This window comes from Esox lucius, chromosome 9 (assembly GCF_011004845.1).
Source record: "Esox lucius isolate fEsoLuc1 chromosome 9, fEsoLuc1.pri, whole genome shotgun sequence".
Lineage (NCBI taxonomy): Eukaryota > Metazoa > Chordata > Actinopteri > Esociformes > Esocidae > Esox > Esox lucius.
The window spans coordinates 17,773,084-17,798,900 of record NC_047577.1 but is presented as its reverse complement, the minus strand read 5'-3'; the positions used below and the strand labels follow the sequence as shown (position 1 = coordinate 17,798,900).

Sequence of the window (25,817 nt, the reverse complement as noted above, 5' to 3'; positions counted from 1 at the left end):
ACCAGTCTGAGAGTATGGAGAGGTCTGGGGGTCTTCAAATAGTTATATTTCAGAACAAACACAGGGAACTCCAAAAGTGTTCGGACAGTGACCAACTTCTTTGGAGGGGGGTCATTTCAACACTTTCAATTTGAAATGATATATTGTCAGTGTGTGTAAGTGCAGGCAATCAGTACCATTTTATGGTGCCAAAAGTATTTAGGAATTGGCTTTACAGCTGTTTTTAATTTGGCAGGTGTTTAATTTCTCCATGAGAGCTGCCATTTCTTTTGTCTTCAGTCTAGGCTTTGCATTTGCATTTGGAGTCTGTTAATTGGGTCTGGTAACGTGAGCTCCAAAGAAGTGTCAGTGTCAATTCACACTGACCAACATGAAGCAGAAGATATCAAATCCATTTGGTGTTAACAGCACGGGTGAGCACAGCAATGGCAAACAACCTGTTAGAACAGGCTTGTAAAATTAATTCCATGGAGGGACAACTTTCCAATGGTTTTCTTATTTCCTTTCAATTGGTGTCCAATTAAGACCTAGACAACCAGGTTAGTGTAGTTCCTAACTATTTAGTGACCTTAATGAATCAATAAAGTAAGAGTTAGGAGTGAAAACCTGCAAACACTATGACCTAAAAACAAGGAAACGCTGTCTGACAGACCTGGAACACTCTCCAAGTAGAAGCTGTACGTGTTCAACCAAAATAGTTGAAAATACCCTTTAATAAAAGTTGGCCACACCCCTTAGAGTTGAAATACAGAAAAGGTGCCACTGTCAAAAACCTTCTGTAGTTCATTACATACACAGCCAAAGTATCTTCACAGTCATCTCACCAATACACAGTGACCTCCATAATTATGGTGCTCTATGTCCCAATAATTATGAAGAGAACTGTAGTTAGTGTACCCTACTGAAAGCCACCCACAGTTTTAATGATAGATACATCACAGTATGCTTACCACTTATCCTGTGATAAGATATTGACTTAAGGCGTGGGAGGTAACACTACTTCAGCCTGGATCAAATGTTTCAGTCATATATGCCTAACAATAGTCAAATAACCGCATGTGATATAGTTGGAATGACTGACATACCGGCACTTAACAAACTCCTGGCATTGTGTCTTCTTTCTGTAGCTGCCTAATGAACACACACACACACACACACACAAACACACTACACTCTCCCCTACACACTCACCCCTTACCACATCACTCCATTCCCACACAAACACTCAACTGACGCAAACATTCCATTGCAACTTCCTCACAGGGGTGGAAACTGAACCCAAGTCCTTAAAGGCAAACAGACTGTGGTGATGCCAAGGCTGCTGGAGAGTGTTGTAAGTCGCCCCCCCCCCCCACTCCCCCCGCACTCTGCTATCTCCGCCCCTCCCCCCTCCCCACCTTCGAGAGAGGCCCGCCCTAAGTCTCTGACTATATGAGGACCCAGCGTCCTCCATCCCGCTGCACACTCCCGAAGGCTGTAGCACTGTAACGGTCCACTCTGCTCTCTCCTCAACTCCACTGACCCGCATTGGCAGCCAGTCAGCATGTCAATGTACGGATTCCAACCAACCTTCTCCGGAAGCTCCAACACCAGCTCGCGCCGGGGCGTTTACGTGTCCGCCGCCCCCAAGGCCTTCAGCGTGTACGCGGGAGGCTCTGACGGCGGCACCCGCATCTCCTCCTCGTCCATGCGCACGGCCTCCTCCGGGTACGGCGGCGGCGCCGGCTTTGCGGGCGGCTCCGGCTTTGCGGGCGGCTCCGGCTTTGCGGGCGGCTCCGGCTTTGGGGGCGGCTTTGGATCTGCAGGCGGCGGGGGCTTCCAGCTGTCCAGTGCCCTGGACGGCGGCCCCATCCACCTGAATGAGAAGGCCACCATGCAGAACCTGAACGACCGCCTGTCCTCCTACCTGGAGAAGGTGCGCTCACTGGAGGCGGCCAACTCCAAGCTGGAGATTCAAATTAAGGAGTACTATGAGAAGAAGGGCCCCGCGGCAGAGAGAGACTACAGCCACTACTGGGACATCATCAATGACCTGAAGGACAAGGTGGGCGGTGCTGACCTTGTCTGCTTTAAGCTATAACTCCAGCCAAGTCAAGTTGTATTAGTTTTAATCTGTGTTTAATAAGCTTTTTATCAGCTGCAATGGTTTATCAAAGTTTGACCGTTGAGTAAATGGAATTCTAACCATGGTGCACCCTAAAGGCGACAATACGATTGTTGACGCATAACTTACACTGTACTTTCTTTTAGATTAACGGTGCCACAATCAACAACGCCAACATCCTGCTACAGATTGACAACTCCAAACTGGCTGCTGATGACTTCAGGACCAAGTAAGGACACTTTTATATCTATTTCAAAACACGCATATTATTTCTATTATATAAGTTTGGATTCAAATGCCCCCCCCCCCCCCCCCCCCTTGTCCTCTAACTAATCAGGTTTGAGCATGAGCTGATGATGCGCCAGTCAGTTGAGGCTGACATCGCCAACCTTCGTCGCCTGCTGGACCAGACCACCCTGACCAAGGCCGACCTGGAGATGCAGATCGAGAGTCTGCAAGATGAGCTGGCCTACCTCAAGAAGAACCATGCAGAGGTACCATTACTGTAAACCTGTACACGTTGTGAATAGAGGCAAGAGAAGGTGGCGGCACTCGGTTCATTAACTAAAGGTTAAATAGGAAGTGGGATGTCAATGCCAACACGCAGGCAACTGTCTGACTCCCTTTCCCGTGACTCCCCAGGAACTGGCCGCCATGCGTTCTCAGATCACTGGAACCGTGAATGTGGAGGTGGACGCCGCGCCCCAACAGGATATGTCCAGGGTGATGGAAGAGATCCGCACTCAGTATGAGGCCATAATCGACAAACACCGCCGCGACCAGGAACTGTGGTTCAACAACAAGGTACCGGTCACCATGTCAACACCATACCTAAACTCGCCCAGCTGCCGGGCTGTAATCTTGGGTATTTACATTGACACAGTCCAAACTGTAATTAACTGCCGTCTCTTTGAAGGCGCATTGTAGTTTCACAGGGAGATTGTTATTAATATGGCCCGCCTGGTTTGTTTGCGTTTCAGTCAGCCGACCTATCTAAGGAAGTGGCAACCAGCACAGAGATCATCCAGACGACCAAGACAGAGATCAACGACCTGAGACGCACCATGCAGGGCCTGGAGATCGAGCTACAGTCACAGCTCAGCATGGTGAGTGGGAGGTCAATGGATCGCAGGGGGGAAACCGTGAAACAACGTTCTGCCACTTTCTGCGACCGTCGACATTGGATCCTCTTTCAGCGTCCGTCTCTGTGTCAGTTACATGGCGGGAGGGAGGCATGCACGGGGGGGAGGGTTTGACAACGCAGATGAGAGTCGGGGGAGGTCTCGGGTGAGGGTTGAGTGGGAGGGTGGAAAGGGAAGATAGGAATGAAGTGGAAAAATAAAAAAAGAGACGGAGATTATAAATGGAAGGTTAAAAGAGTTTTCACTTTATATGGGCATCTGCAGCCTCTCAGCAAGACTGCAGGCCCAGCAGCTGGGGCTTATCAGATTTAGGGAATTTAGATGAATCCAACTAGAAGCTGTCAGGGGGCTACATTCTCTGTGGTTCTAAAGGCCACTTAATGAAGGGCTATACATTACCCTTTTCATCACTTAGCGGGGTAAGATTGTGTAGTAAAGACCAATATCATATCCAAAACATGTACCCCAAGGAGCAAACCTGGTGGCACAGACATCTGGGTTAACTTTCAACATTGCGTTAAAATTGAGCTACATGATATCATTAGCATTTGCTTATTACAGTGATGAGGTGTAACAAAGACGCGCATGTGTTTTTCTCCAAACAGAAAGGAGCTCTGGAGAACACGCTAAGAGAGACAGACGGCCGCTACGGCTCCATGCTAGCGGGCTTCCAGAACCAGATCAACATGCTGGAAGCAGAGCTCAACAACGTGCGCCAGAGCATCGAGACCCAGGGCCACGACTACAAGATGCTGCTGGACATCAAGTCTCGTCTGGAGCAGGAGATCGCCACCTACAGAAGCCTCCTGGAAGGAGAGGAGTCGAGGTAGAACCTGAAAATCTGTAGGAAATACGTAGGGCTTAAATAGTCAACAAGGCCCAAAGGCCTAATTAAAATGTAGTTATCTGTCATTTTGTTCCGCTGCAATTTACCTATTGGATGATTAAGAACGGACATTTTACTCACACACGTTTTTCCCCCTTTTTCCTTTCTACTCCGTTGTTCTGTTCAGGACCGGGGGCTCAGGTAAATACCTATAAAGGATATAATACAATAAGATAATTGGTTACAACAGAAGCGTTTGAGCATGTTGTGTGCATGTGGTAAACACTCTCCTTTTCTGTGTGAAGGGGGGTCGAAAACCACAGTCACCACCACCACCGTGCGCACCAGCTAGACTCCCTGCTCTGCTGAGGAACAGAAAGTACCACCCACAAACGCCGCACCCCAGTACAAACACAGAGAAGAGCCGTCACTTCAGGAGTACTGTGAATGCAGAACGCCTCTCATTCTGCTAGGGACTGTCAGACACCTGCCAGTGTGATATCTGCATGTCATAGAAAGCCTTACGTTCCACGCAGCCGAACTGAGTTTAGAAACATAAAAAAACACATTTGACGATCAACTTGTGTAGCGAGTGTACGGCCATCCTGTTTTTGACAATAAATGTGCAGGTGAATATCAACCGCTATTATGTGTCTGAGCAATTTTTTCTGAATGAAAGAATCAAAACCTCCTGTAAAAAGTCTGGATTGTTTTTGTCCATTGCCTGGCTGTATTTGTTCAGGAGACATGACGACCACATTACACTCATGGGGTCAAACATAACAGTATGGTTGTCAGGATGTGGGACACAATGGCTGAAAAATGGAAGAGGTGGAATATATGACATGGGGGTGACTGGAGTGAAGGCTACTGAAATGTGTGCCTTTGAAGGGAGAGGGGATCTGTGTCCGTGGAACGCAGTGTTTGACCAAGGGTGTGGTAAAGTTCCTTTTCATAAGGGAGTGGGTACACGCCCAACTGAACGACCAATCGTGGCCCCGAGACCTACATTAGCATTTCCATAGAGGGTTACAACACGCAGAGTTTCCTATTCAACAAGTGGCTGTGTTGCCTAGACACGAGTGTAAAAATATTGACTAGGGAGGCAAATACTGACCGGTTTAACAAAGAAAGTATTTGTTGATGGTGTTGCTATGTAGCTGATGGTTGAGAACCCTTGAACCAGGCTTGGGTCAATAAGCAGTGTGTGCTTGCCTCCATGTCAGTATGAACACACGTTTCTATGTTTTTATATGACAGGAACATACAGTGGGTATAGTTGGGGAGATCTGCAAAATGTGTTCTTTAGTGGAACACTTCGTTGTGTAGCATAATGTAGATGTTCCCCACCTTTCCCCCACCAACTCACACACACACAAATGATAAATGATAAAAAACCCTGGCTTTAGTGTGTGGGGTAGTGATACTGTATGCCTTTAATTTAGCAACATTGTTTGTGATTGCTTTAGAGATATGATTAGTGTGTTTTGATTACTGTTGTTGGTATGGATCTTTTATAGAATATAGTCTAATATCACTTTTAGATTTAAAAAAAAAATCCTGAAAAATTAACTGTTGCTTTACACAACTTTTGTCGGCATTCACATTTTACAGCCAAGGCTATAGACGACAATTAACAATGTTAACATTGTCTGAAATGCTCAACAACAACCAAAGCTGCAAATTATTTACACATGCTATTTACATATTTTGATGAGCAAGTTATATTTTGATGAGCAAGTCAAAAAACTGAGCCAGAGGTGTATCAGCAAACTTTTGCTTTGCTTCTGTCACAAACGGTGGTGTAGTGCAGTGTTGCATGGACAAGGAACCAGGTGCAGGCAGGGGTAGTCGGTGTGGATTCTTTAATTGATAAGAAATAAACAAACACCGAGCACAAAACACACAAAGTAAAGGGCTGACTAAAGCAGCAAAAAACGACAATATGAAATAACACAAGTACTTACAATAACGGCAACATACACGACATCCAAACATGACAAGCACAATGAGCCACAATGTGGGGAGCAGAGGGGAAACATATATACACATACAAACGAGCTAGATTGGGACCTGGTGTGGAAGATTGAAAACATGTGACAGTCCGGGATGTGTTCGTGAGAATATGGGAACTTGTGAAAACATGGCACGGTGGCGCTGCTGCTCACCGCACCATGACAGTACCCCCCCCCAAAGGCCCGGCCACCGGACGGGCCAAGACGAACCCCAGCCCAAGGGAGGGGGGGCGGGGCAGCACAGTACCCCCATCGGCACAAACCCGCCGAGGGGGCGGAACAGCCGCGACTAACCAGGGTGGCGGAGCCGTCGGGACAGGCCGGGGAGGCAGAACCGGCTGAAGATCAGGAGCCGGCGGAGGGTCAGGGGCCGGGAGAGCCGACGGAGGGTCGGTAGCCGGCGGAGGGTCAGAGGCCGGGAGAGCCGACGGAGGGTCGGTAGCCGGCGGAGGGTCAGAGGCCGGGAGAGCCGACGGAGGGTCGGTAGCCGGCGGAGGGTCAGAGGCCGGGAGAGCCGACGGAGGGTCGGTAGCCGGCGGAGGGTCAGAGGCCGGGAGAGCCGACGGAGGGTCGGTAGCCGGCGGAGGGTCAGAGGCCGGGAGAGCCGACGGAGGGTCGGTAGCCGGAAGAGCCGACGGTGGGTCGGTAGCCGGAAGAGCCGACGGTGGGTCGGTAGCCGGAAGAGCCGACGGTGGGTCGGTAGCCGGAAGAGCCGACGGTGGGTCGGTAGCCGGAAGAGCCGACGGTGGGTCGGTAGCCGGAAGAGCCGACGGTGGGTCGGTAGCCGGAAGAGCCGACGGTGGGTCGGTAGCCGGAAGAGCCGACGGTGGGTCGGTAGCCGGAAGAGCCGACGGTGGGTCGGTAGCCGGAAGAGCCGAAGGAGGGACCGGGGCTGCCGGGACAGGAGGGGGCGCCGGGGCGGCCGGGACAGGAAGGGGCGCCGGGGCGGCCGGGACAGGAAGGGGCGCCGGGGCGGCCAGGACAGGAAGGGGCGCCGGGGCGGCCGGGACAGGAAGGGGCGCCGGGACAGGAAGGGGCGCCGGGGCGGCCGGGACAGGAAGGGGCGCCGGGGCGGCCGGGACAGGAAGGGGCGCCGGGGCGGCCGGGACAGGAAGGGGCGCCGGGGCGGCCGGGACAGGAAGGGGCGCCGGGGCGGCCGGGACAGGAAGGGGCGCCGGGGCGGCCGGGACAGGAAGGGGCGGTGGCAGCCAAACCCCGTCAAGCTCAGGCGGTGCAGGCCACTCCTCCTCGGCCTCAGGCGGTGCAGGCCACTCCTCCTCGGCCTCAGGCGGTGCAGGCCACTCCTCCTCGGCCTCAGGCGGTGCAGGCCACTCCTCCTCGGCCTCAGGCGGTGCAGGCCACTCCTCCTCGGCCTCAGGCGGTGCAGGCCACTCCTCCTCGGCCTCAGGCGGTGCAGGCCACTCCTCCTCGGCCTCAGGCGGTGCAGGCTGCTGCCACTGGCAGGAAGGAGGCGCTGGCTGCTGCTCCAATGCAGCAGGGGGCGCTGACTGCCGCTGCTGGCTGGTAGGAGGCGCTGGCTGCTGCTCCAAAGCAGCAGTGGGCAATCGGCGCCGTGGCGCAGGGACAGGGGCGGCGGAAGGCCGCGGAGCAGGAAGCGGTGTGCGCCTAATTGCCAGCCTACAGCCTGGCCAGCCTGCACGGGGTCGAGGAGGCACCGGACATAGAGGGGGCGCCGTCGGGACTTCCCCCGGGCACCCACTCAGCCCCCCCCTAAAATTTTCCTGGGGGGACCTCGGACCAAGCGTTGGGCACCTCGCCCTCTTCTTCCTCCGGCCTCGCCTGCGTCCTGTCCTTCCTGCCTCCTGCATGTCCTGCAGGAGACCCTTCACCAGCTCCCCTTGCTCTTTGGTGAGGGGCTTGACCACTCCATACTGGTCCATGCCCCACAGCGGCCCCCCGAACCCGTCTTGGGGCAACCCCCAACACTGCTCCCCAAGGGGATCCTCCTCCACTCTCTCATAGACCGCTTCGTCGTCATCTGAGGAGAGGGAGTCAGACCCCCAATCGCCCCTCCAGGTATATACCCTCTCTGGAGGGACTGCCTGCTGGTTCCAGGTTTGGTGGATCATTCTGTAACAACTCGTCTTGGTGTAGTGTTGGAGGGAACCAGACGCAGGCAGATATCACGTTCGTTGGTTTTATTACACAACAAACAAACCAAACACGAACGGAAAACAATACTAATGACTGAATGAAATCAAAGTGCGCAACATGCGTCCTAACAATAAACATTCAAACAGTACATTAAACAACACTCACCGATTAACCTAAAAACAGCACCAATGACAGCGACAGCAACAATGATCCACAATGTGGGGAGCAGAGGGGAAACATATATACACATACAAACGAGCTAGATTGGGACCTGGTGTGGAAGATTGAAAACATGTGACAGTCCGGGATGTGTTCGTGAGAATATGGGAACTTGTGAAAACATGGCACGGTGGCGCTGCTGCTCACCGCACCATGACAGCTTCGGGACCTCAGTGTGGATAGTGTAGTTAATGAAAATGCTGCCTTCAGTTTTATGGTCAGTGTATATTAAGGTGGAGGCCAAATTAAAATAATCACATTGTCGGTAGCCAGAAACACATCAGCGTTGTTGCCAACATGCCTTTTGGCTACTGCTCAGAATACACTGTGCAAATAATTCACGGTATGGGTTGATGGGGAAATTTAATGTATTTTTAAAGGGTTATGGTTATAAAAGTGGCATAAGCTTATCATTTCAAATTAAACCATTAAATAGTTCATCTGATTAGATCCATTTTCATGTCACTCAATACATTTCGGAGGCCTAAACTGTAATGCCACTGAATTAAATAACAAGCATCGCAGACAAGAGCATCTTGTCCATCATCACCTTTTGTGACATGATACCTTTGAGAAGGCATTACACCAAGTTCATTAAGCAAAGAAACCATGAACCATAGTTTGGAATGTTGCCCCAAGACATTAGGCTTTCCTGTTTCTGTAATGAGAAGTTCAGCTTTGCATTTGAGCTGAACACATTCTTGTCTTTGCCAAACTCAGAATTCTACTGACAGCCACAATGATAGGGTTGTTTCACGTCAGCCTGAATTACCAAGGAGCAGAGAAAAAGCCTTGACCTCTGCCTAGAGTTTTAGACAGCACGGCATGATTGCCATAAATAACTATCTGCGAAAGTCAAAACAACGACCTGACTGCAAAACCTTGGGGGAACCTTCATGCAAATGTGAGACTGTCATAGCCAAGCCCGTACCAAGCAGTAGCTGAGTGTGAATTTCCAAACCACAGCTGCGTGTCTCTGACTTGGGTCTGTACACAGCTTCATGGGCCCACTGCATTAAAAGGCTAAGTAAATCTGTCACTTCTAGCGTGGTACAATCATAAACATGTGCTGCAATAACTTTCACAACAATGGAGCTTTTGTTGCATTGAAAAGTGTGCAGAACACAATGCTAATTAGAACACCAGGTTATGATTGGTGATGTTGAAACCTACAGGTTGGACAGGTTCGCTGTGTCACACGCCCTTTTCTTATCAGCTATAGCAGTTGTTCTCAAACACGGGGGGGGCAGATGATGTGTTCAATTCCAGGATTTCTACAGATTTTGGCCAACTGTCCTTGGCATGAGTTCAGACGGTGTGGTGTGGGTCAGCATGTCAGTGTCGTGCACGGACCTTTCAGGGGGGCGTGTGCTGAAGCTGAAAAAATGGGCTGAGTGAGTTGTCGGCTCTCACGGACAGACAACGCGTCAGTGTTATGCCCGTAAAAGGATCTGGCATCACACCAATCAAACGACGTCAAAGTCCAAAGGCACTGACGGAAAACGTATCACTGTAACACCACAGTAATGTTGTTCACATTTGGTAGTAAGCTAGCTAAAAATAAAAACTCACCTAAATTCCCCCGGATGGCTTTAGATGTGGTTTTAGCGAATCCACTGAAATGGCCAGTGTTCTATTAGCCCTTACAAAACGTGTCCACTCACTGTTGCATAAAGTCAAGCCATTTTGGCAAGATGGCAAAATGAGAAGGAGAATTGCATTGGCTTTCCACCAGGAGGGTGAATCCAAAATGGGTCTAATTGTGCACCACAAACATACACAAATAGACGACAACACAACGTTGTGTGAAGTGAATGGTGGTACATCTAACGGTAATAGTGGTATTGCTATTTTTCGGTTGCCAACTTAAGTTAAATGGTCAGTGCTGTAGGTTTTAATATGAAAAAACTATGAATAACGGCTTATAGAGGCTGAAATATGGCGTCCTCCAGGGATTTTACCCACCCACTGCCACTGGTGCCAACCCCAGCTTCTGTTATTTAGGTAGCCCCTGTTAAAACTGTACACACCTACTGTTAGATATCATGGGAGACATATTATGATATCCTCAATAAAAGAAGGCGGACAGATATTAGATTGTGTAGTGGTGACACTGTAGGATCATTAGCCCAAATACCTATGGTTTTGATCTGACAAGGTCATAAAAATATGTAACCCGAACCATTACAGTTTTAACACAGTAATGCATGCAACAGAATGGAAGGAAATATGTCTGACATTTCTTTATGTGTGTTTTACACACTGACATTTCATTTGTCTTCATGTTTCCATAATTCGGAACAGTTTCACAATGCAACAGTGTTACTTCAACCAAACACGATACTAGACCTGAATCAAAACAGGTATATACAGTTACTACAACAGTGAGGTCACCAAACTGTTAAACAGCACTGCTCACTGGCAGACTCTCGACCTCATGTTGTTCCAACCAAGTTGGCAACTGCAAGTGACTAATTTCTACCAACCTTTAAATGTTTGTGTAAAAGTAACGTTTTGACCAACCTGCGGATCTTTAACAAACTAGCTACAGTTCTTTAGAAGCTCTTGTCATTCTGGATCACTCCATGGAGTTGGTCAGGCTGACTAAAAACATCACTTCATTGAATAATGATTGCAGTGTACTGTGGCGGTGCCATGCTGACATCCAGTGTATGATTACAAAAGGAGCAAAGTATTGAGCCTGAACGCGTGCACATCCCCTAGGTGGTTTACCAAAGTGGATGGTGTCCCCTAGTGGGAGAATACAGTCATACCGCACTAGATTCAGATACACTGCTCAAAGAATTAAGAGAATGCCTTAATTTTAAGGGGACACACATCGGGTCTCGATGAACGAAACATATTAAATATCAAAATCTTTACTGTCCATTATGTAATTTGTTGAGAACAAAAATACATAACAACGGTCCATGGATACAAAAATCACCAACCAATTGAGAGTTGGATTCAAACAATTGAAATCACAGGCTGTTCCAACTTGCATTCCAACAACTCCTAATGTGACTCGGTAGTGTGCATGGCCCCCACGTGCCTGTATGCACTCCCACAACGTCTGGGCATGCTCCTGATGAGATGTGTGATGGTAATTCCATCAACAGGAACTCTAGGTGTTACCCGTCAAGGGGGTAGGGGAACAACATAAAAGGCAGTGAACCACATTCCTGAAGAACAAAGGACAGATGCCCTTATTGGTTTGGGCAGATTAACAGATGGTCAGAGGTCATAATGATCCACTGCAGAGTTACACACCAGGTAAGAGTAAAGCAGACATTTCTCAAATACAAGTACATTAGTACAAGAATTTCCATAACAGACGGCGGATGGTGTCCTGGGGGATCTCCTCCCAGACTATCAGGACATCAGTGACAGGAGCTGGACAACCTTTGCAAACTGAATGGGCTGCAGGTACCACCACATGCTGCCAGTAGTGACAAGGAAAGTAGGAAAATACAAAACTGGAGAAGAATCAGTCAGGAAGGAGAAGGAGAGAGTAATTGTCTGTGGCCACCATCTGCAAAACCATTCCCCTTTTCGGGGTGGTCTTGCTGTTACCTCTCCAGTGCACCTGTTGTCACTTTCATTTGCACCAAAACAGGTGACATTGATTCACAATCGCTTATCATTCCTAAATGGACAGATTGATGTCCCTGAAGTTTAATTGACTTGGTGTTATACTGTGATGATTACATGTGCCCTTCATTTGTTTCAGCAGTGCAGTATGGACAGTGATATTAGATAAAGTTTTTTTTCTAACCATGATGGCCTGCTTTGGTCTATTTCTTGCCACAGAGAGCATAGAGAAAGGAAACATCTCACCTGTTAATTTTGTCTAGTTGGAGCCAATGAGCTGTAAAATAAGTAGACCCAGCCTCCAAGGTGTTTCCATTCTATTTAGCATGAATACCAATCGAACCCCTCTGCCCTATGCATATGCTGGGAGGGCCCTCCGTGGTTGTGTTGCCAATGAAACGTCCACAGCCTCCAGTAGTTCAGTAAACGCATCAACTTTTAATTAATCAAGCAGGGAATTTTTATTTGCAAATCGTTGCAGAAGGAAAAATCCTCATTAACAATGTGCCCACACTCGTGGAATGTTCCACACGATTACCTTAGATGTTTTACATTAAAAAAAGGTTTATTGTTAACTTCGTCTCCGTTGAGTTTCCCTGTATATAAAAAATGTATTCTTTTGATATAAAATTACATTTAGAAGGTATTTCGATATGTACAGTACCAGTAAAAAGTTTGGACAGACTTTTGACCGGTCCTGGTTAAGTCTCAAAATCAAACATGAACAAATGTCCATATCATACCCGGCATGGCTATCCATTAGTTTGTGGGAAAATCTGAAAGCTTAAAAATGATAGGACGCCTTACGGGACTCAACCCTGCTCATGGAGAGCGCGTAGTTACTACTCTCTGAATGGGGCCTTACTCCCAACACCCTGGATCATTTTCAGGTAAACAGCTCTGGGACAAATGGTAAAATGTACGAGGTGTGTGTGAATCTGCAAATAGAGGGTCAGGGTGGAATGGAGGGAGGAGGCAGCCATTTGGGATTCGTACTCATGGATGTAAACATCAAATCTACACTGCAGTCCATGAGGTGTTTTGGTTCTATATTCCACCACGTTGGATTTCAAATTAAAGAAAGACTGAGAGGTTAAAGTGCACGCTGTCAGCCTTTCTAATATCTGTTAACTGCAAATGACAGCCGTATATAAACACAGCCCCTCCCCTTTAAAGACCCAAATTGGACAAATTAACATAACCGAAATTATTATGTCATTATTTAGTACTTGGTTGCAAATCCTTTGCATTCAATGACTGTCTGAGGTTTGCAACCTCTAAACCTCCCCAGACACTCGGTATCGTCCCTTGTGATGCTTTGCCAGGCCTCTACTGCAGCCCTCTTCAGTTCCTGTTTATTTTGGGGCATTTCGCCTTCAGTCTTGTCATCAGCAAGTGCATGTTCATTGAATTCAGATTGATTGTCTTGGCCAGTGAACAACACTCCACTTTTTGGCCATAAAGAACTTGTTGGTTACTTTAGCTTGTTTGGGGTCGTTTTCTAGCTGCATGGTGAAGTGTTTCGAGGCATGTGGGCAGAAAGCTTTCAGTACACTCCAGAATTAATCCCAATGCTGCCGTTAGCAGTGACATCATCAATGAAGACAAGTTAGCCATATATGGCCAAACATGACACCCTCTCCACCTCATTAGTTTATGTTGTCAGATATCAGCGACCGACTTATAACGCAGACGCAAAGCAAAGAATGAAGAGTGGAAATTGACAGCTCTCTTATGCATGCACTAAGGACACACCAGCTTAATGGTTTAAAAGAAACACACAATATTACTAATGTGAATCATAAAATCTATGTATCCTTTGTTCTACCTGTCTACCTCGGGAACCTCATTGCTGCTATCCCTGCATTTCAGTTGCACATGCCACCTTGCAGCTTCAATTTCCCTGCACTGCACATTTAGAATTGCCATTGTACTTCCTTTTCTTTTCTTCAGATGTCACATGCACATGTCTACCTTGGAACCTCATTCCTGCTATCCCCGCATTTCAGTTGTACAGATTATCTTACACCTCCAACTGCACGGTCAGAATTGTCATTTGTACTTGCATTTGCCTCATCGCACAAAGGTGACCAAATATTTATTTTACAGAGGAATTTACCAATAAATTCATTAAATATACTACAATGTGATTTTGAGTGAAAACCTCCTTCCATCAGCAAGGGCATTGAAGATGAAACGTGGCTGGGTTTTTCAGCATGACAATGATCCCAAACACACCGCCCGGGAAACGAAGGAGTGGCTTCGTAAGAAGCATTTCAAGGTCCTGGAGTGGCCTAGCCAGTCACCAGATCTTAACCCCATAGAATATCTTTGGAAGGAGTTGAAAGTCTGTGTTGCCCAGCAACAGCCCCAAAACATCACTGCACTAGAGGAGATCTGCATGGAGGAATGGGCCAAAATACCAGCAACAGTGTGTGAAAGTCTTGTGAAGACTTACAGAAAACGTTTGACCTCTGTCATCGCCAACAAAGGGTATATAACAAAGTATTGAGATTAACTTTTGTTACTGACCAAATACTTATTTTCCACCATAATTTACCAATAAATTCTTTAGAAATCCTACAATGTGATTTTCTGGATTTTTTCTCATTTTGTCTCATATAGTTGAAGTGTACCTATGATGAAGATTACAGGCCTCTCTCATCTTTTTAAGTGGGAGAACTTGCACAATTGGTGGCTGACTAAATCATTTTTTGCCCCGCTGTAACTTAATACTTGTAAATGTTCTGCCCTCTTCTATTTGCACTTGTGGTTAGATGGTAACTGCATTTCATTGTACTGTACTTGTACTGTTCAATGACAATAAAGTTGAATCAAATTTAATCTAATGTATGTTTAGTGCTCAAGTGTATGGAATTTCTTGGCCGGATGTTTAACTGCAGTACCAGTGTCAGAATGTAGGTGCTGTCTTGATCTCACTTCCAAGATGGAACCCTGGTTCCTTGGTCACAGAAAACAACTGGGTTGAGTTATGGGAGGCCAGGTGGAAGTGGAAAGGAAACAGCTGTTCCCTTTCAAGTGAGTGTGTCAGAAACAGGAGAAACCATGAGCTCTCGTAAGAAAGCACGCTGAAACTAAAGAAGGAACAACAACTTACAATGACGAGAACCTGAAAGGCAATTCTAATAATTTATTCAAACTTTATGTTAATCATCTTGCTAAGTTTTTAAATAATTGTTCTACATCTTTCTACCTCACTTCCAGTATACCAGCATTCCATTAACACACTCTGTTCGTTGAAGACCATTCAAAGCCACACCCTAGCCGAAATATGTATAAAAAAGATCCAGACCATGTATTCATGTTTTCATACATCCATACCACAACTCTTTGTTCTGCTGTATCACACCATCTCACCCATGTAGGGCAGCTCCCACTCAGCCCTGTCAAAATCTCTGCTCCATCCTGACCCTACAATGGTAGAACTGGCATACCGCTAAAACTGGAACAGCAGGCCTTTCCCATTTTCTCAATATTTGAAACCCTACCTTTTTAAAGAGCGTTAAAAACAAATCCATTACAAGTGTGCGTGCCTAGTCCCCACCCGTACTCTACGTCTGCCAACCTATTTGTGGCCAGGCACTATTCCAAAATCATCATTATTAAGATTGTTGACTACATGTCGTTGAAGGCCACATGACTAAGAAGTGGACTGAGTGCAATTTCATTGACAACCATTGAAAGCATTCAATTCCAAGATGCCAAACAACATAACGTTAAAAATAAATTAAAATAAAAAATGCTATATGCTATAAAAAATATATATATCCAAGGGCACAGTCAATAAATATCGAATGACACTTAATAATGGCAGATAAAAGTACAATACATGTAGTAAACAGATGCATTCATTAGATATCAATTCATGTATTTTGTTGTGAAAGAGTTGTGATGAAAGTGTCAAGCTTAATGGTCTTTTGCATTTCTATCTTTCAGAGCACATGTTACTATTAACATGCGATCTGGTAGAGTGCCAACGGAACTAGAATTTAAGTTCAGTTAATGAAGTAAAAAGAAAAATGTTACTGTGCAAATGTAATTACAGAATTCATTTTATATGAACCATTACTTACCTTATGAGAATGCTTTTGTTACTTTTTGATATTAGTGTTTTGTTATTAATACCAGCACAAATAGCCCCAAGGACTTCTTGTTCACCAAATAAAACTACATTTGAGCATCTCTACTGGATATTTGGCTGTGTTTTTAAAAGCAAGCACCCCAACCTCAATCCAGAAATTACCATAATGCTAAAACTTTGAAAAATACTATGACTTATAATAACAGACTAATATCATTCATTTTAGACCTTTTATACACTGTATCCCCCCCCCCCCTTTATTGTTTATTTAAAAGTAAAGGTCTGGCCGCACCATTAATCATTAATCAGCAGCATGCTTCAAACAGAACATACAACCAAAATGCAGGATCTTATTGTGTCATTCATTAACAAAACCAGGAAACAGGCGGAGCACACCTTTGGCACACAGCAGTCCATAGCAGATCACACTAAACAACATAGTCTTCACTACTATTGTTGGCACACAAACACCACCCCCCTCTCCCCCAAACAATTCCCAAAGGCAACAGTGGACATAAAGAAAAGGCTGTCCAAAACACAACACAATAGCATCTTCAAAAAGCTTTTATTTTGTGAGACAAATATTAAAAGTTGGTTTTATTTTTGTAATTTCAGCAGTGTCTGACAATTTGTCTGAAATACAGAATATAACATGAAAATGTAAGCAAATGACTGTAAAATCACCAATTTTTTCACAGTGTGGGGCACAAACGGCCTTCCATTCAACTGCCTTTTCACTCGTGACTATGTAGCTTTGCATGACACCACAATTCCATCATCAAATTTGTAGATGGTTGTATGCCTGTAACCAACAACGATGAGTCAGCCTACAGATAAGGATCTAAGCAAATGAGCATTGATGTGCCAGGACAACAACTTCAGCTTCGGAAAAGAGTCAACAGGGTTTACTTCCTCTGTGTCCACATAATTGAGGACTTGTCTTAGTCCATCAATGCCAACAGTGTTTTCAAGAGGGTACACAAACACACCCAAATAAAAAGGCATGCTTATATCTCAACCGCACATTTACGTAATTCAACAAATGCTCATAACCAGTGCCTACATAGTCATACCTCCCCCCTCCATATGAAACGTGTACCCCTGGTGCCATGTTCTTACCATGTTAGATACATGGAACATATGCAGTGCCCTTTACATGTTTAACTACAGGTGATACTGAGACCCCATAGTTGTAGCCATAACTGAGTCATGTTTAGAATGAATAACCTGCTTTAGCAGAAAATGTCATTCAGCATCTGTGCAGAGTTTTGTTAAGCTGGTCCAGCAATGTTGTTTGGTGATGTCAACCCCATGTTGATTTCAGCTCCTTGACAATGTCGGGAAATAGAGGCAGGGTACATCTTGACCCCACCGGGACTGGGGGGAGGTAACTGTCACTGAACCTTTTCCATAGTCAGGGCTTGGGACTGCCACTCCACATTAAGTTGCATAGCTGTTCTGCACCCCAAGTCAATCAGTGGAGCATTATCAGTAGAGCATTATCAGCAGAGCATTATCAGCAGGGCAGCAGTGAGGTTCTGTGGCAGCTGAATTGACCTTCTCTGCCTTCCGTAAGCTCCCTGACCTGCTAAAAACACCCCCTCATCATCAGCGTGCCTGTAACTGAAATTGTTAGCCCAGCTAAACTGAAATTGACATTTTCCCAAAATGTTTCGCATAACAGCAATCACAAATGGGATGAATCTTTCCTCTAAGTTGCGACCAAATTGTCAATATGGCATTCTTTGTCCTTAATTGAGGAAGCATGAATTGGCTTTGTGCCATTAAGAGTAAAGAAACAACACCTTGAATGATGAGCATCTGAGTCCAAAGTTTTTCTTGGCCTTTTCAATTATTTTGTCATGAAGAACATTTTATCAGTTGTTCTGTGATTGCCCTGGGTGAGCAGCATAACTTGTAGTGACCCACCAAAAAGGAACTGGGTATTGTCCAGCATCCTATATCAACAAATCAATCCAGTATTTTACCAAAGGATTGTCTTGGGCAGGTTGTGAAATGTTTTCAATGTACTGTGGGTCTGAGCCAAGTTACTTCTTAACTTTTAGCAAACTGATTGAGATTCTACTGGTCTATTCTGATCCATCGGTGGGACTATTATCATGCTGTCAAATAAAGCAAACAGGTCTGTCTCAAACAGTTTTGGTTAACCTGGATAAATTATGTATCTTCTATAGAGATTTTACATTTACACAATTCCACTGATTGGCCAGGTTGTGCCGCTACAAAAAGCTATTGAAAATGCTAGTGTTGCCAATTAACCCCCCTCGACCTAGTCATCAAATTCTGTACGTTCGGTGGCTCTGACCCCCATTAACTTTTCCACATTTCATTGTTTTACAACATTGTGTGACAACATGACACATTTGACAAAGTTTTTACGATGAACAATACAAAACTCAATAATGTCAAAGTGAAAAAATTAAATCTGCGAACTGCTCTAAATGAATTACAATTGCAAATCAGAAAATAATTGTTTTCATAAGCATTCACCCCCTTCAGTCAATATTTTGTAGAGGTGCCTGTGGCAAAAATTATAGCCATGAGTCTATTTGAATAAGTCTCTACAAGCATTGCCAGCTGGACTAAGCATTTTTTTTGCCTTGTCCTATTTGCAGAATTGCTCATGCTCCGTCAAGTTGAATGGGGACCTCTTGGTGAACAGCAATTTAGAACTGTTTCCACAAATTCTCAGATTTGTCCCAAAGCCACTTCAGTGTTGTTTTGGCTGTGTGCTTTGGATTGTTGCTGTGCTTAAAGATGAATCTTCACTGCAGTCTGAGGTCCTGCAAGCACTGGATCAGGTTTTCTCCAAGGTCCTCTCCCTGGTAGGGATGCTGTTCTCAGGATGAGTTGTGGTGTTAAACTATTGCCAAATATACTTCTTAAAAATGCTCTACTTGCCTTCTGGCAAACTCTTGCCAAGATTTGATGTGAGCTACAGTATGTTTTTTTCTACTCCCTTAAAGGTCACTTTTACTATTGTAAGAGTTTAAACAATGTATCCTAGCCCAGGCATGGAAGACTGTAACTTGTTTAGAGTTGCCATAGGCCTGTTAGGTGCCATAGTGCCCGCCTCTCCTGGATACAACATTTTTGAGGATGGCCTATTCTAGACTGATTCATAGAGCCACCGAGACACTTTATGTCCCCAGCATGACAAGGAACACATTTTCTACAAGGGACTCATAAGGTTCACTATGATGGTTTTTCTGTCATTCAGATTTGAAAAACACCTTATTGCTAACACTACAGTGTTCATATTCAAAATAAATACACAATTCTCAATGATCAAATACATTGGTAAAACATTTTATTTAGTATTTTGGGAGAATTCAACCAATGTCATGTGAGCATTTAATTAACAAAAGATTTTAAGGCATGTTTGTTTTTTCAATTGAAATATAAAATATGGTTAATGTTTAGGGTTTCTATTACAATATATTTTTATATATATATGAATGTGCAAACATTTTAGGCATCTGAAAATCAAACTAAAGACATTTATTTGGGTTAAGTGTTTATTTGTAAAACTAAATATATATATATATATATTGCTGAACCAGACATTTTCGGCAAGTGGGGTGGGTTTGGATGAGTGGAAGTCTCTATTTCTACAGAGTTGCTGTATCCACCTCTTCTGTTCGGGAAACCACCTTTCCATCGATTATCTCCTCAATCACCATCCTCACTCTCTTTGTCTTTACCGGCTCCGCTAAAAAGATAGAACAAATACCCATATAAAAATAAAAATAGCAATACCATCAGTCATTCACAGATACTGAATTAAAACAATATGGAATTTGACATGATAGAAAAGGGTCTTCACTTACGTTTTTTGACCTCAACTTCTTCAACCTTCTGGGTGACTTCAGCCTTATTGGTGACTTCAACCTTCTTGGTGACTTCAACCTTCTTGGTGACAACAGTTTTCCTACAGGATAGAAGATGTGAGTGAGGTGTGGGTACTCTAAACAGATCTCTTTACTCTGTTCCACATCTTTTTACTTATTGTGGATCAGTTCATTACAGTTCAGCTAATTAGCATTATGCCTTTAACTCATCATTCTGCAACCAATTCTAAATGTGTTAGATCCTAATCGCCTACAGTTGGTATGGTTTGCAAACAAATGTTAAATCTCTTCTTACCCAGTATCCTCCCCGTCCAGCAGCCTCCTGTACTCTGCGATCTCCATCTCCAGACGTGTCTTGATGTCCAGTAGCATGCGATACTCGCTGGCCTGCCTCTCAATGTCCGTCTTCATGCGTCCCAGCTCCTGCTCCAGGCCATTGACGACACCCTGGAGCTGGCTCAGCTGCATGCTGTAGCGGGACTCAGTTTCTGACAACTGTCCCTCCAGGGCCCCTTTCTATTGGGGCAGACAGGGGAATAGGAAGGATTAAACAACTTCCGGAGATTCGGCAATGAGTACAATTGAAAAAGGATGATCTGAACTTCCCACAGACATATCTACCAATAAAACCCTTTATCTACATCAACCTATCAATCCATCTATTTATCTATCTTTCTATAAGCCTCTGTTGCACAGTACTGTTGAACTGAAAATTATATTTTTCAGAGTGGTTTTGGGTCCTAATCTAGCGCTCACTCTAGAAATTGCACCTTAGTCTTGCTCTAACTCATGCATCTGTTAGCAGAGACAGCAGTGGAGATTTATGACTGAGGGAACGTTTGTTTTCTTACCAAGCTTAGCTGGGATTGAAGCTCGATCTGCAAGGCCTGCAATAGCCTCTTGAGGTCGTTGATTTCAGTGCGGGATGTCTGGAGAGTCTCTGTGCTGGAAGTCACCACCTTGTTTAGCTCATCAAACTGGGTCGGAGAGAAGGGACAATGTAAGGGATGTGGAACATCATTGCATGAACCTCTATCGGTGATTACAAGAAAAAGATTCTAGGTTTGGTCTCTTATCACCTTGTCCTTGTACCAGGCCTCCATTTCCCGGCGGTTCTTCTCAGCTATGCCCTCGTACTGAGTCCGGATCTCCTCCATCATTTTGGCCATGTCCTGCTGAGGTGCTGCATTCATTGTCACGTCGACTGAGCTGGAGCTCATATTGGCCCGCATGGCTGCCAACTCCTATAAGGAGAACAGAGGCATAACAAAGCTGCACAATTGTATAGGGATAAGGGATCAGATGGGGTCACAGTCAGGTGAGAAGAAATGGTGAACTCTGCTTCAAGCAAATTCTTCAACATAAAGTACCTTTAGTACTGTTTTAAAAGCACTCTTCAAAAGTCCTAATGTTTGCACTGCGCAAGAGAACTGTAAAAATACTCAAGGTAATTGAGCAAGAAATAGGGTTGAGCAACATGTGATCCCAAATGTGGTTTGAAAAACTATGCCACATCACTGCAGGGCTTGTGTCACATGTGCTTGCTACACAAACAGAGATAGCGCAGACATTCTACACGATCTCTCTTGGTTCTGTCGCTTGAATTATCATTGATACAGCAAATCTTTCTTTTGACAGGGTTGTGTGCTAAAAGATGAAAGAGAGATTTCAAGGTAATTGAAGGTACTTTTGGAAATTAGGGCAGGTCCCTCAATATTGCACTGAGGAACACCCACCTCCTCGTGGTTCTTTTTGAGGTAGACAAGCTCCTCCTTTAGCCCCTCGATCTGCATCTCCAAATCTGACCGGCTCATGGTCAGATCGTCCAGAACCTTTCTTAGTCCAGCAATGTCTGCCTCCACAGACTGACGCATCATCAGCTCATTCTCAAACCTTTTCAGAGGGATAAGTACAAACAGGGCATGTGAGTTCACCAGCATTATCGATAGGTGCCACCAATAGTAAACATGGCAAATGGCAAAAAAAACAGTCAGACCTGTTTTATTTCAGTAGGGTCGACATCCTATGATGTTTTAGCATATAGCCTATTGGTCAAGAGCGTAGGACCAGTAAACAAAGGGTTGCAGGCTCTGATCCCCTTAGCCGACAAGGGGGGGAAAAGTATGTGGTTGCACCCTTCAGCAAGTTATTTAACCCTTATTACTTCTGTAATTCGCTCTGGATAAAATTAAATGACAAAAAAATAAAAAATAGAAATGTTTCAAGGTGAATAATGTGACATTATCACAAAATGCTCATGTTAGGTCTTACTTTTTTTGAAAAATAAAACATAAATAATTTGTCATTTATTGTCATTGTAATTTGGATATTTTACTAACACGCCATGGCATAATGTCTAGAATAGCATGACATTTGTGAAAAATGAAAAAAAGTATCTCTGCTTAATGACAAAATGTGTAGACCTGCCTGGAGTTTATTTGCCACATGTCAACAATTCATTAAACTAACTTTAAAAGTCTCTCTCTGCCTTTGAATGTGGGACTACTACATTTTTTTGCCTCACATAGGGTCCCTGCAAGCCAGTAGTCCACCCTGACAGAAGGGGAAGACTCCTCAAATTGTGTTTTAAAGGTTCTATAACTAATGATTACATTAGGTGTTTTTACTTTATAAATCCTGACCATCATTACTATTCCATGGTGATTTCCACAGTTTTTGATGTCCTCGGTTATATCCTACTACTCACTTGAGTCTGAAGTCCTCTGCTGCAAGTTTGGAATTGTCTATCTGCAGGATGATGTTGGCGTTGTTTAGGGTGGCAGCACTGATCTAAAAGCATAAAACAGATTGGTACATTTTTATGTAACATAAAAGGGACAGTCACACCGCGACAAGCTAATTAAAATGGTTACGTATGGAGTAAATAAAAGGCTACATCAACCGCATCGTTGTGAATTTTTATAGGGCGGTAAATTGAATGAGGTGACAGTTTCCTTGCTAAGCCATGAATACAGATTTCTCTCAATAAACATAAAAACGCAACAATCCATGTAAAGCAACAAGGTGTTCACCACATCACTCAACCGTGTTCGTATTTCTTTTAATTAATGCATTCAACTAATATGATTCCTCTAGGCTATAAAAGTCAAAATTACAAACGTGCATACTAAGGGCATACTGAACTGCCTATTGAAACAATCGATGAACTTCAGGATATTCTGCATTCCATGCCAGTTTTATTTCTCTGACAGAAGAAATGCTTTGCATCTATAAACGTTATATAGTGTGTATTTCCTCTTCCAATAAGATAATATGAACTCAATTGTCAGTTGATGAAAGAAAATATTATGATTTCAATATTTATTTATAATACCCCCAAAAAATTGTCACCTGTTTCTGAAGATCAGCAATTGTAACCATGTATTTGCTGTAGTCCCTGTTGACCGGTGTCATCGCACTGCGCCACTCACGGATTTGACGCTCGAGCTCTGCATTTGCGTTCTCCAAAGCGCGCACCTTCTCCAGGTAGGTGGCCAAACGATCGTTAAGATTCTGCATGGTGGCTTTCCCGTTGGCCGATGCTCCGTCACCATAGCTGCCGTTGTCACCTCCAAGAGCACTGGACAGGTCAAAACCACTTTTTGTGCCACAAGCATAAGATACTCCGACACTCTGTCCCCCTGCACCAGCATAGATACCTGGTGACCGTGATGCGATGCGGCTCTGATACCCTCCTCCAAGAGAAATTGAAGATGAGCCTCCATAGCTGCGCGGTGAATTCATGGCGACGTTATGATGATGGGTATGTAGAGCTGACAAAATCCGGAGTGGTACTTCGAAGAGTTGGTGGCGGACCAGGTTAGTGTAGCAGAATATATACCACCTTGGACTTGGGAGCGGCTGGAGGGTGTACAGAGATAATTATTTAAGTGAATAGAATTCATTACGCATCCAACAGGTGTGTCCTTTGTCAACTGTCACATATTATGAGGAAGCGTTTAGGTGTGGTGCGCGTGAGAGTTGGCAAGGATGACATTAGGGCAACTGTTATGGCATGTTACACCTCAGGTAAACACATTTTGATACGAAATTAGCGTAGCTTAAGTTATATTTAAAGGTCCAGGCGGACTGTTTCACAGACAAAGAAAGTATATGTCATTATTTATAATAAAGAAAACAATTGCAAAAGGTTCCATTATTTCCAATACTTAAAAGTTTTGAAAAAAAAATAAAAATCCTTTCAGAAAATCTAGTGCAATAGATGCATGCAGGCTCTTATTGGCTTGGGTGTTGATTACTGTAAAAGTAATATGGGACAGGGCATGGGGAATTTAGAAGACTTAACTACACAAATATTTATATTACAATATTTAATGTAAGTTAGAGAAAGAAAGCGAGAGGTAGAAGCAGGGTTGCAGAATTATGGGGGGACGGGGATGTCATGACCCCCCCCAATATTACAGACATGTCAATGAGACCCCCCTGGAAAAGAGTGAAAATCCTGGGATCCAATGAACCTGACCCTCCCAATATACAATACAAACCTACGCTGTTGGGTAGAAGTGTTGTGTGCTATAACTGCTTGAGAAACAGTGAGGTATCTTTAACAGCTACTGTGAAGTTAGTGTCAAAGCTTTAGTTAGTTGCCCATTACTGCACAAAACACGCCCACACATACACACATGCGCTACTGAAATCAACCTAATTGCACAGAAAACTGGTTTGTTTTTCTCTTGCCTCTGCCATAGGGCAACATTGGTACTGATTTTGAACAGTTAGGAGTCGTCTCCCATTAAAGTCAACTCCCCATTATCTTTGACATGTCAAGGACATCATGCATATTCAGCCTTTTGTGATTCACATGTTTAGTGTTTCCAAAATGTTGACAGTGAACATTACAAGGACAGTTCCAGGACAAATTGCTTTTACCATGTTTCTGAGGATTCAGAGATTTTCAGAGACATGTTGTTTAACATAAGAAAAGTTATTTGATATAATACATATTGATAAATATTTAGAAAAATACAAAAATTGTATGTTCATACTAATATTAATACATTACTCTTTAATCTCCACTATACTGTGGATATAATACATCTGTGTGGTAGGTTAATACATTACTGTTTGGCCTCCCTTATACTGTGGATGTAGTACATCTGTGTGGTAGGTAAATACATTACTTTTTGGCCTCCACTATACTGTGGATGTAGTACATCCGTGTGGTAGGTTAATACATTACTCTTTGGTCTCCACTATACTGTGGATATAATACATCTGTGTGGTAGGTTAATACATTACTCTTTGGTCTCCACTATACTGTGGATGTAGTACATCTGTGTGGTAGGTTAATACATTACTCTTTGGTCTCCACTATACTGTGGATATAATACATCTGTGTGGTAGGTTAATACATTACTCTTTGGTCTCCACTATACTGTGGATGTAGTAAATCTGTGTGGTAGGTTAATACATTACTCTTTGGTCTCCACTATACTGTGGATATAATACATCTGTGTGGTAGGTTAATACATTACTGTTTGGCCTCCACTATACTGTGGATGTAGTACATCTGTATAATAGGTTAATACATTATTTATTTAATGGCGATCAGCTGTCTGTAAAGGAAATACAATTGAATTGGAAACATGTAAGTCTTTCTTTTGTTGTATTTTTCTTGTATGTTAGTTGCTTTTGCTACGATGGCTACTGCTTGTCAAAGCTACTTTGCAGGAAGTTCTCAGATAAAAAGTCATGTAGCCAAAATCTGATTCAGTTAACTAGCCAGTAGCTAAATACAGCAGAACCAAGCTAGGCTAAACAGTACGACATGGATATTGTGCGCAAACAGAACCGTAGGGGCACCAGAAGTT

At 44.3% G+C, this 25,817-nt stretch overlaps 2 protein-coding genes across 2 annotated transcripts; one reads left to right on the top strand and one right to left on the bottom strand.

Annotated features, from left to right (window-relative positions):
• The first annotated feature begins 1,454 nt into the window (after positions 1-1,454).
• krt94 (keratin 94) lies at positions 1,455-4,718 on the top strand. Its single transcript, XM_013135368.4, has 8 exons — positions 1,455-2,044; positions 2,251-2,333; positions 2,442-2,598; positions 2,747-2,908; positions 3,085-3,210; positions 3,852-4,072; positions 4,260-4,273; positions 4,378-4,718. Exons 1-8 carry the CDS (start codon positions 1,544-1,546, stop codon positions 4,422-4,424), a joined length of 1,311 nt encoding a protein of 436 aa, XP_012990822.3. The 5' UTR covers positions 1,455-1,543; the 3' UTR covers positions 4,425-4,718.
• A 14,926-nt stretch (positions 4,719-19,644) lies between these two features.
• On the bottom strand, positions 19,645-23,829 carry LOC105021470 (keratin, type I cytoskeletal 13-like). Its single transcript, XM_034294498.1, has 8 exons — positions 23,338-23,829; positions 22,694-22,776; positions 21,723-21,879; positions 21,066-21,230; positions 20,838-20,963; positions 20,282-20,502; positions 19,966-20,066; positions 19,645-19,847 (listed from the first exon to the last, which is right to left on the bottom strand). The coding sequence occupies exons 1-8, from the start codon at positions 23,728-23,730 to the stop codon at positions 19,747-19,749; spliced, it is 1,347 nt and encodes a 448-aa protein (XP_034150389.1). The 5' UTR covers positions 23,731-23,829; the 3' UTR covers positions 19,645-19,746.
• Between the last annotated feature and the right edge of the window lie 1,988 nt (positions 23,830-25,817).

Bases quoted from the DNA above. Each gene is read 5' to 3' on its own strand.
- krt94 (XM_013135368.4), top strand. From the start codon at position 1,544: ATGTCAATGTACGGATTCCAACCAACCTTCTCCGGAAGCTCCAACACC. The intron at 2,599-2,746 runs GTACCATTACTG...GTGACTCCCCAG, and splicing joins TCAAGAAGAACCATGCAGAG to GAACTGGCCGCCATGCGTTC. The intron at 2,909-3,084 runs GTACCGGTCACC...TTTGCGTTTCAG, and splicing joins AACTGTGGTTCAACAACAAG to TCAGCCGACCTATCTAAGGA.
- LOC105021470 (XM_034294498.1), bottom strand. From the start codon at position 23,730: ATGAATTCACCGCGCAGCTATGGAGGCTCATCTTCAATTTCTCTTGGA. The intron at 21,880-22,693 runs GTGAGTAGTAGG...CCCTCTGAAAAG, and splicing joins GCAGAGGACTTCAGACTCAA to GTTTGAGAATGAGCTGATGA. The intron at 20,964-21,065 runs GTGATAAGAGAC...TCTCCGACCCAG, and splicing joins AGGCCTGGTACAAGGACAAG to TTTGATGAGCTAAACAAGGT.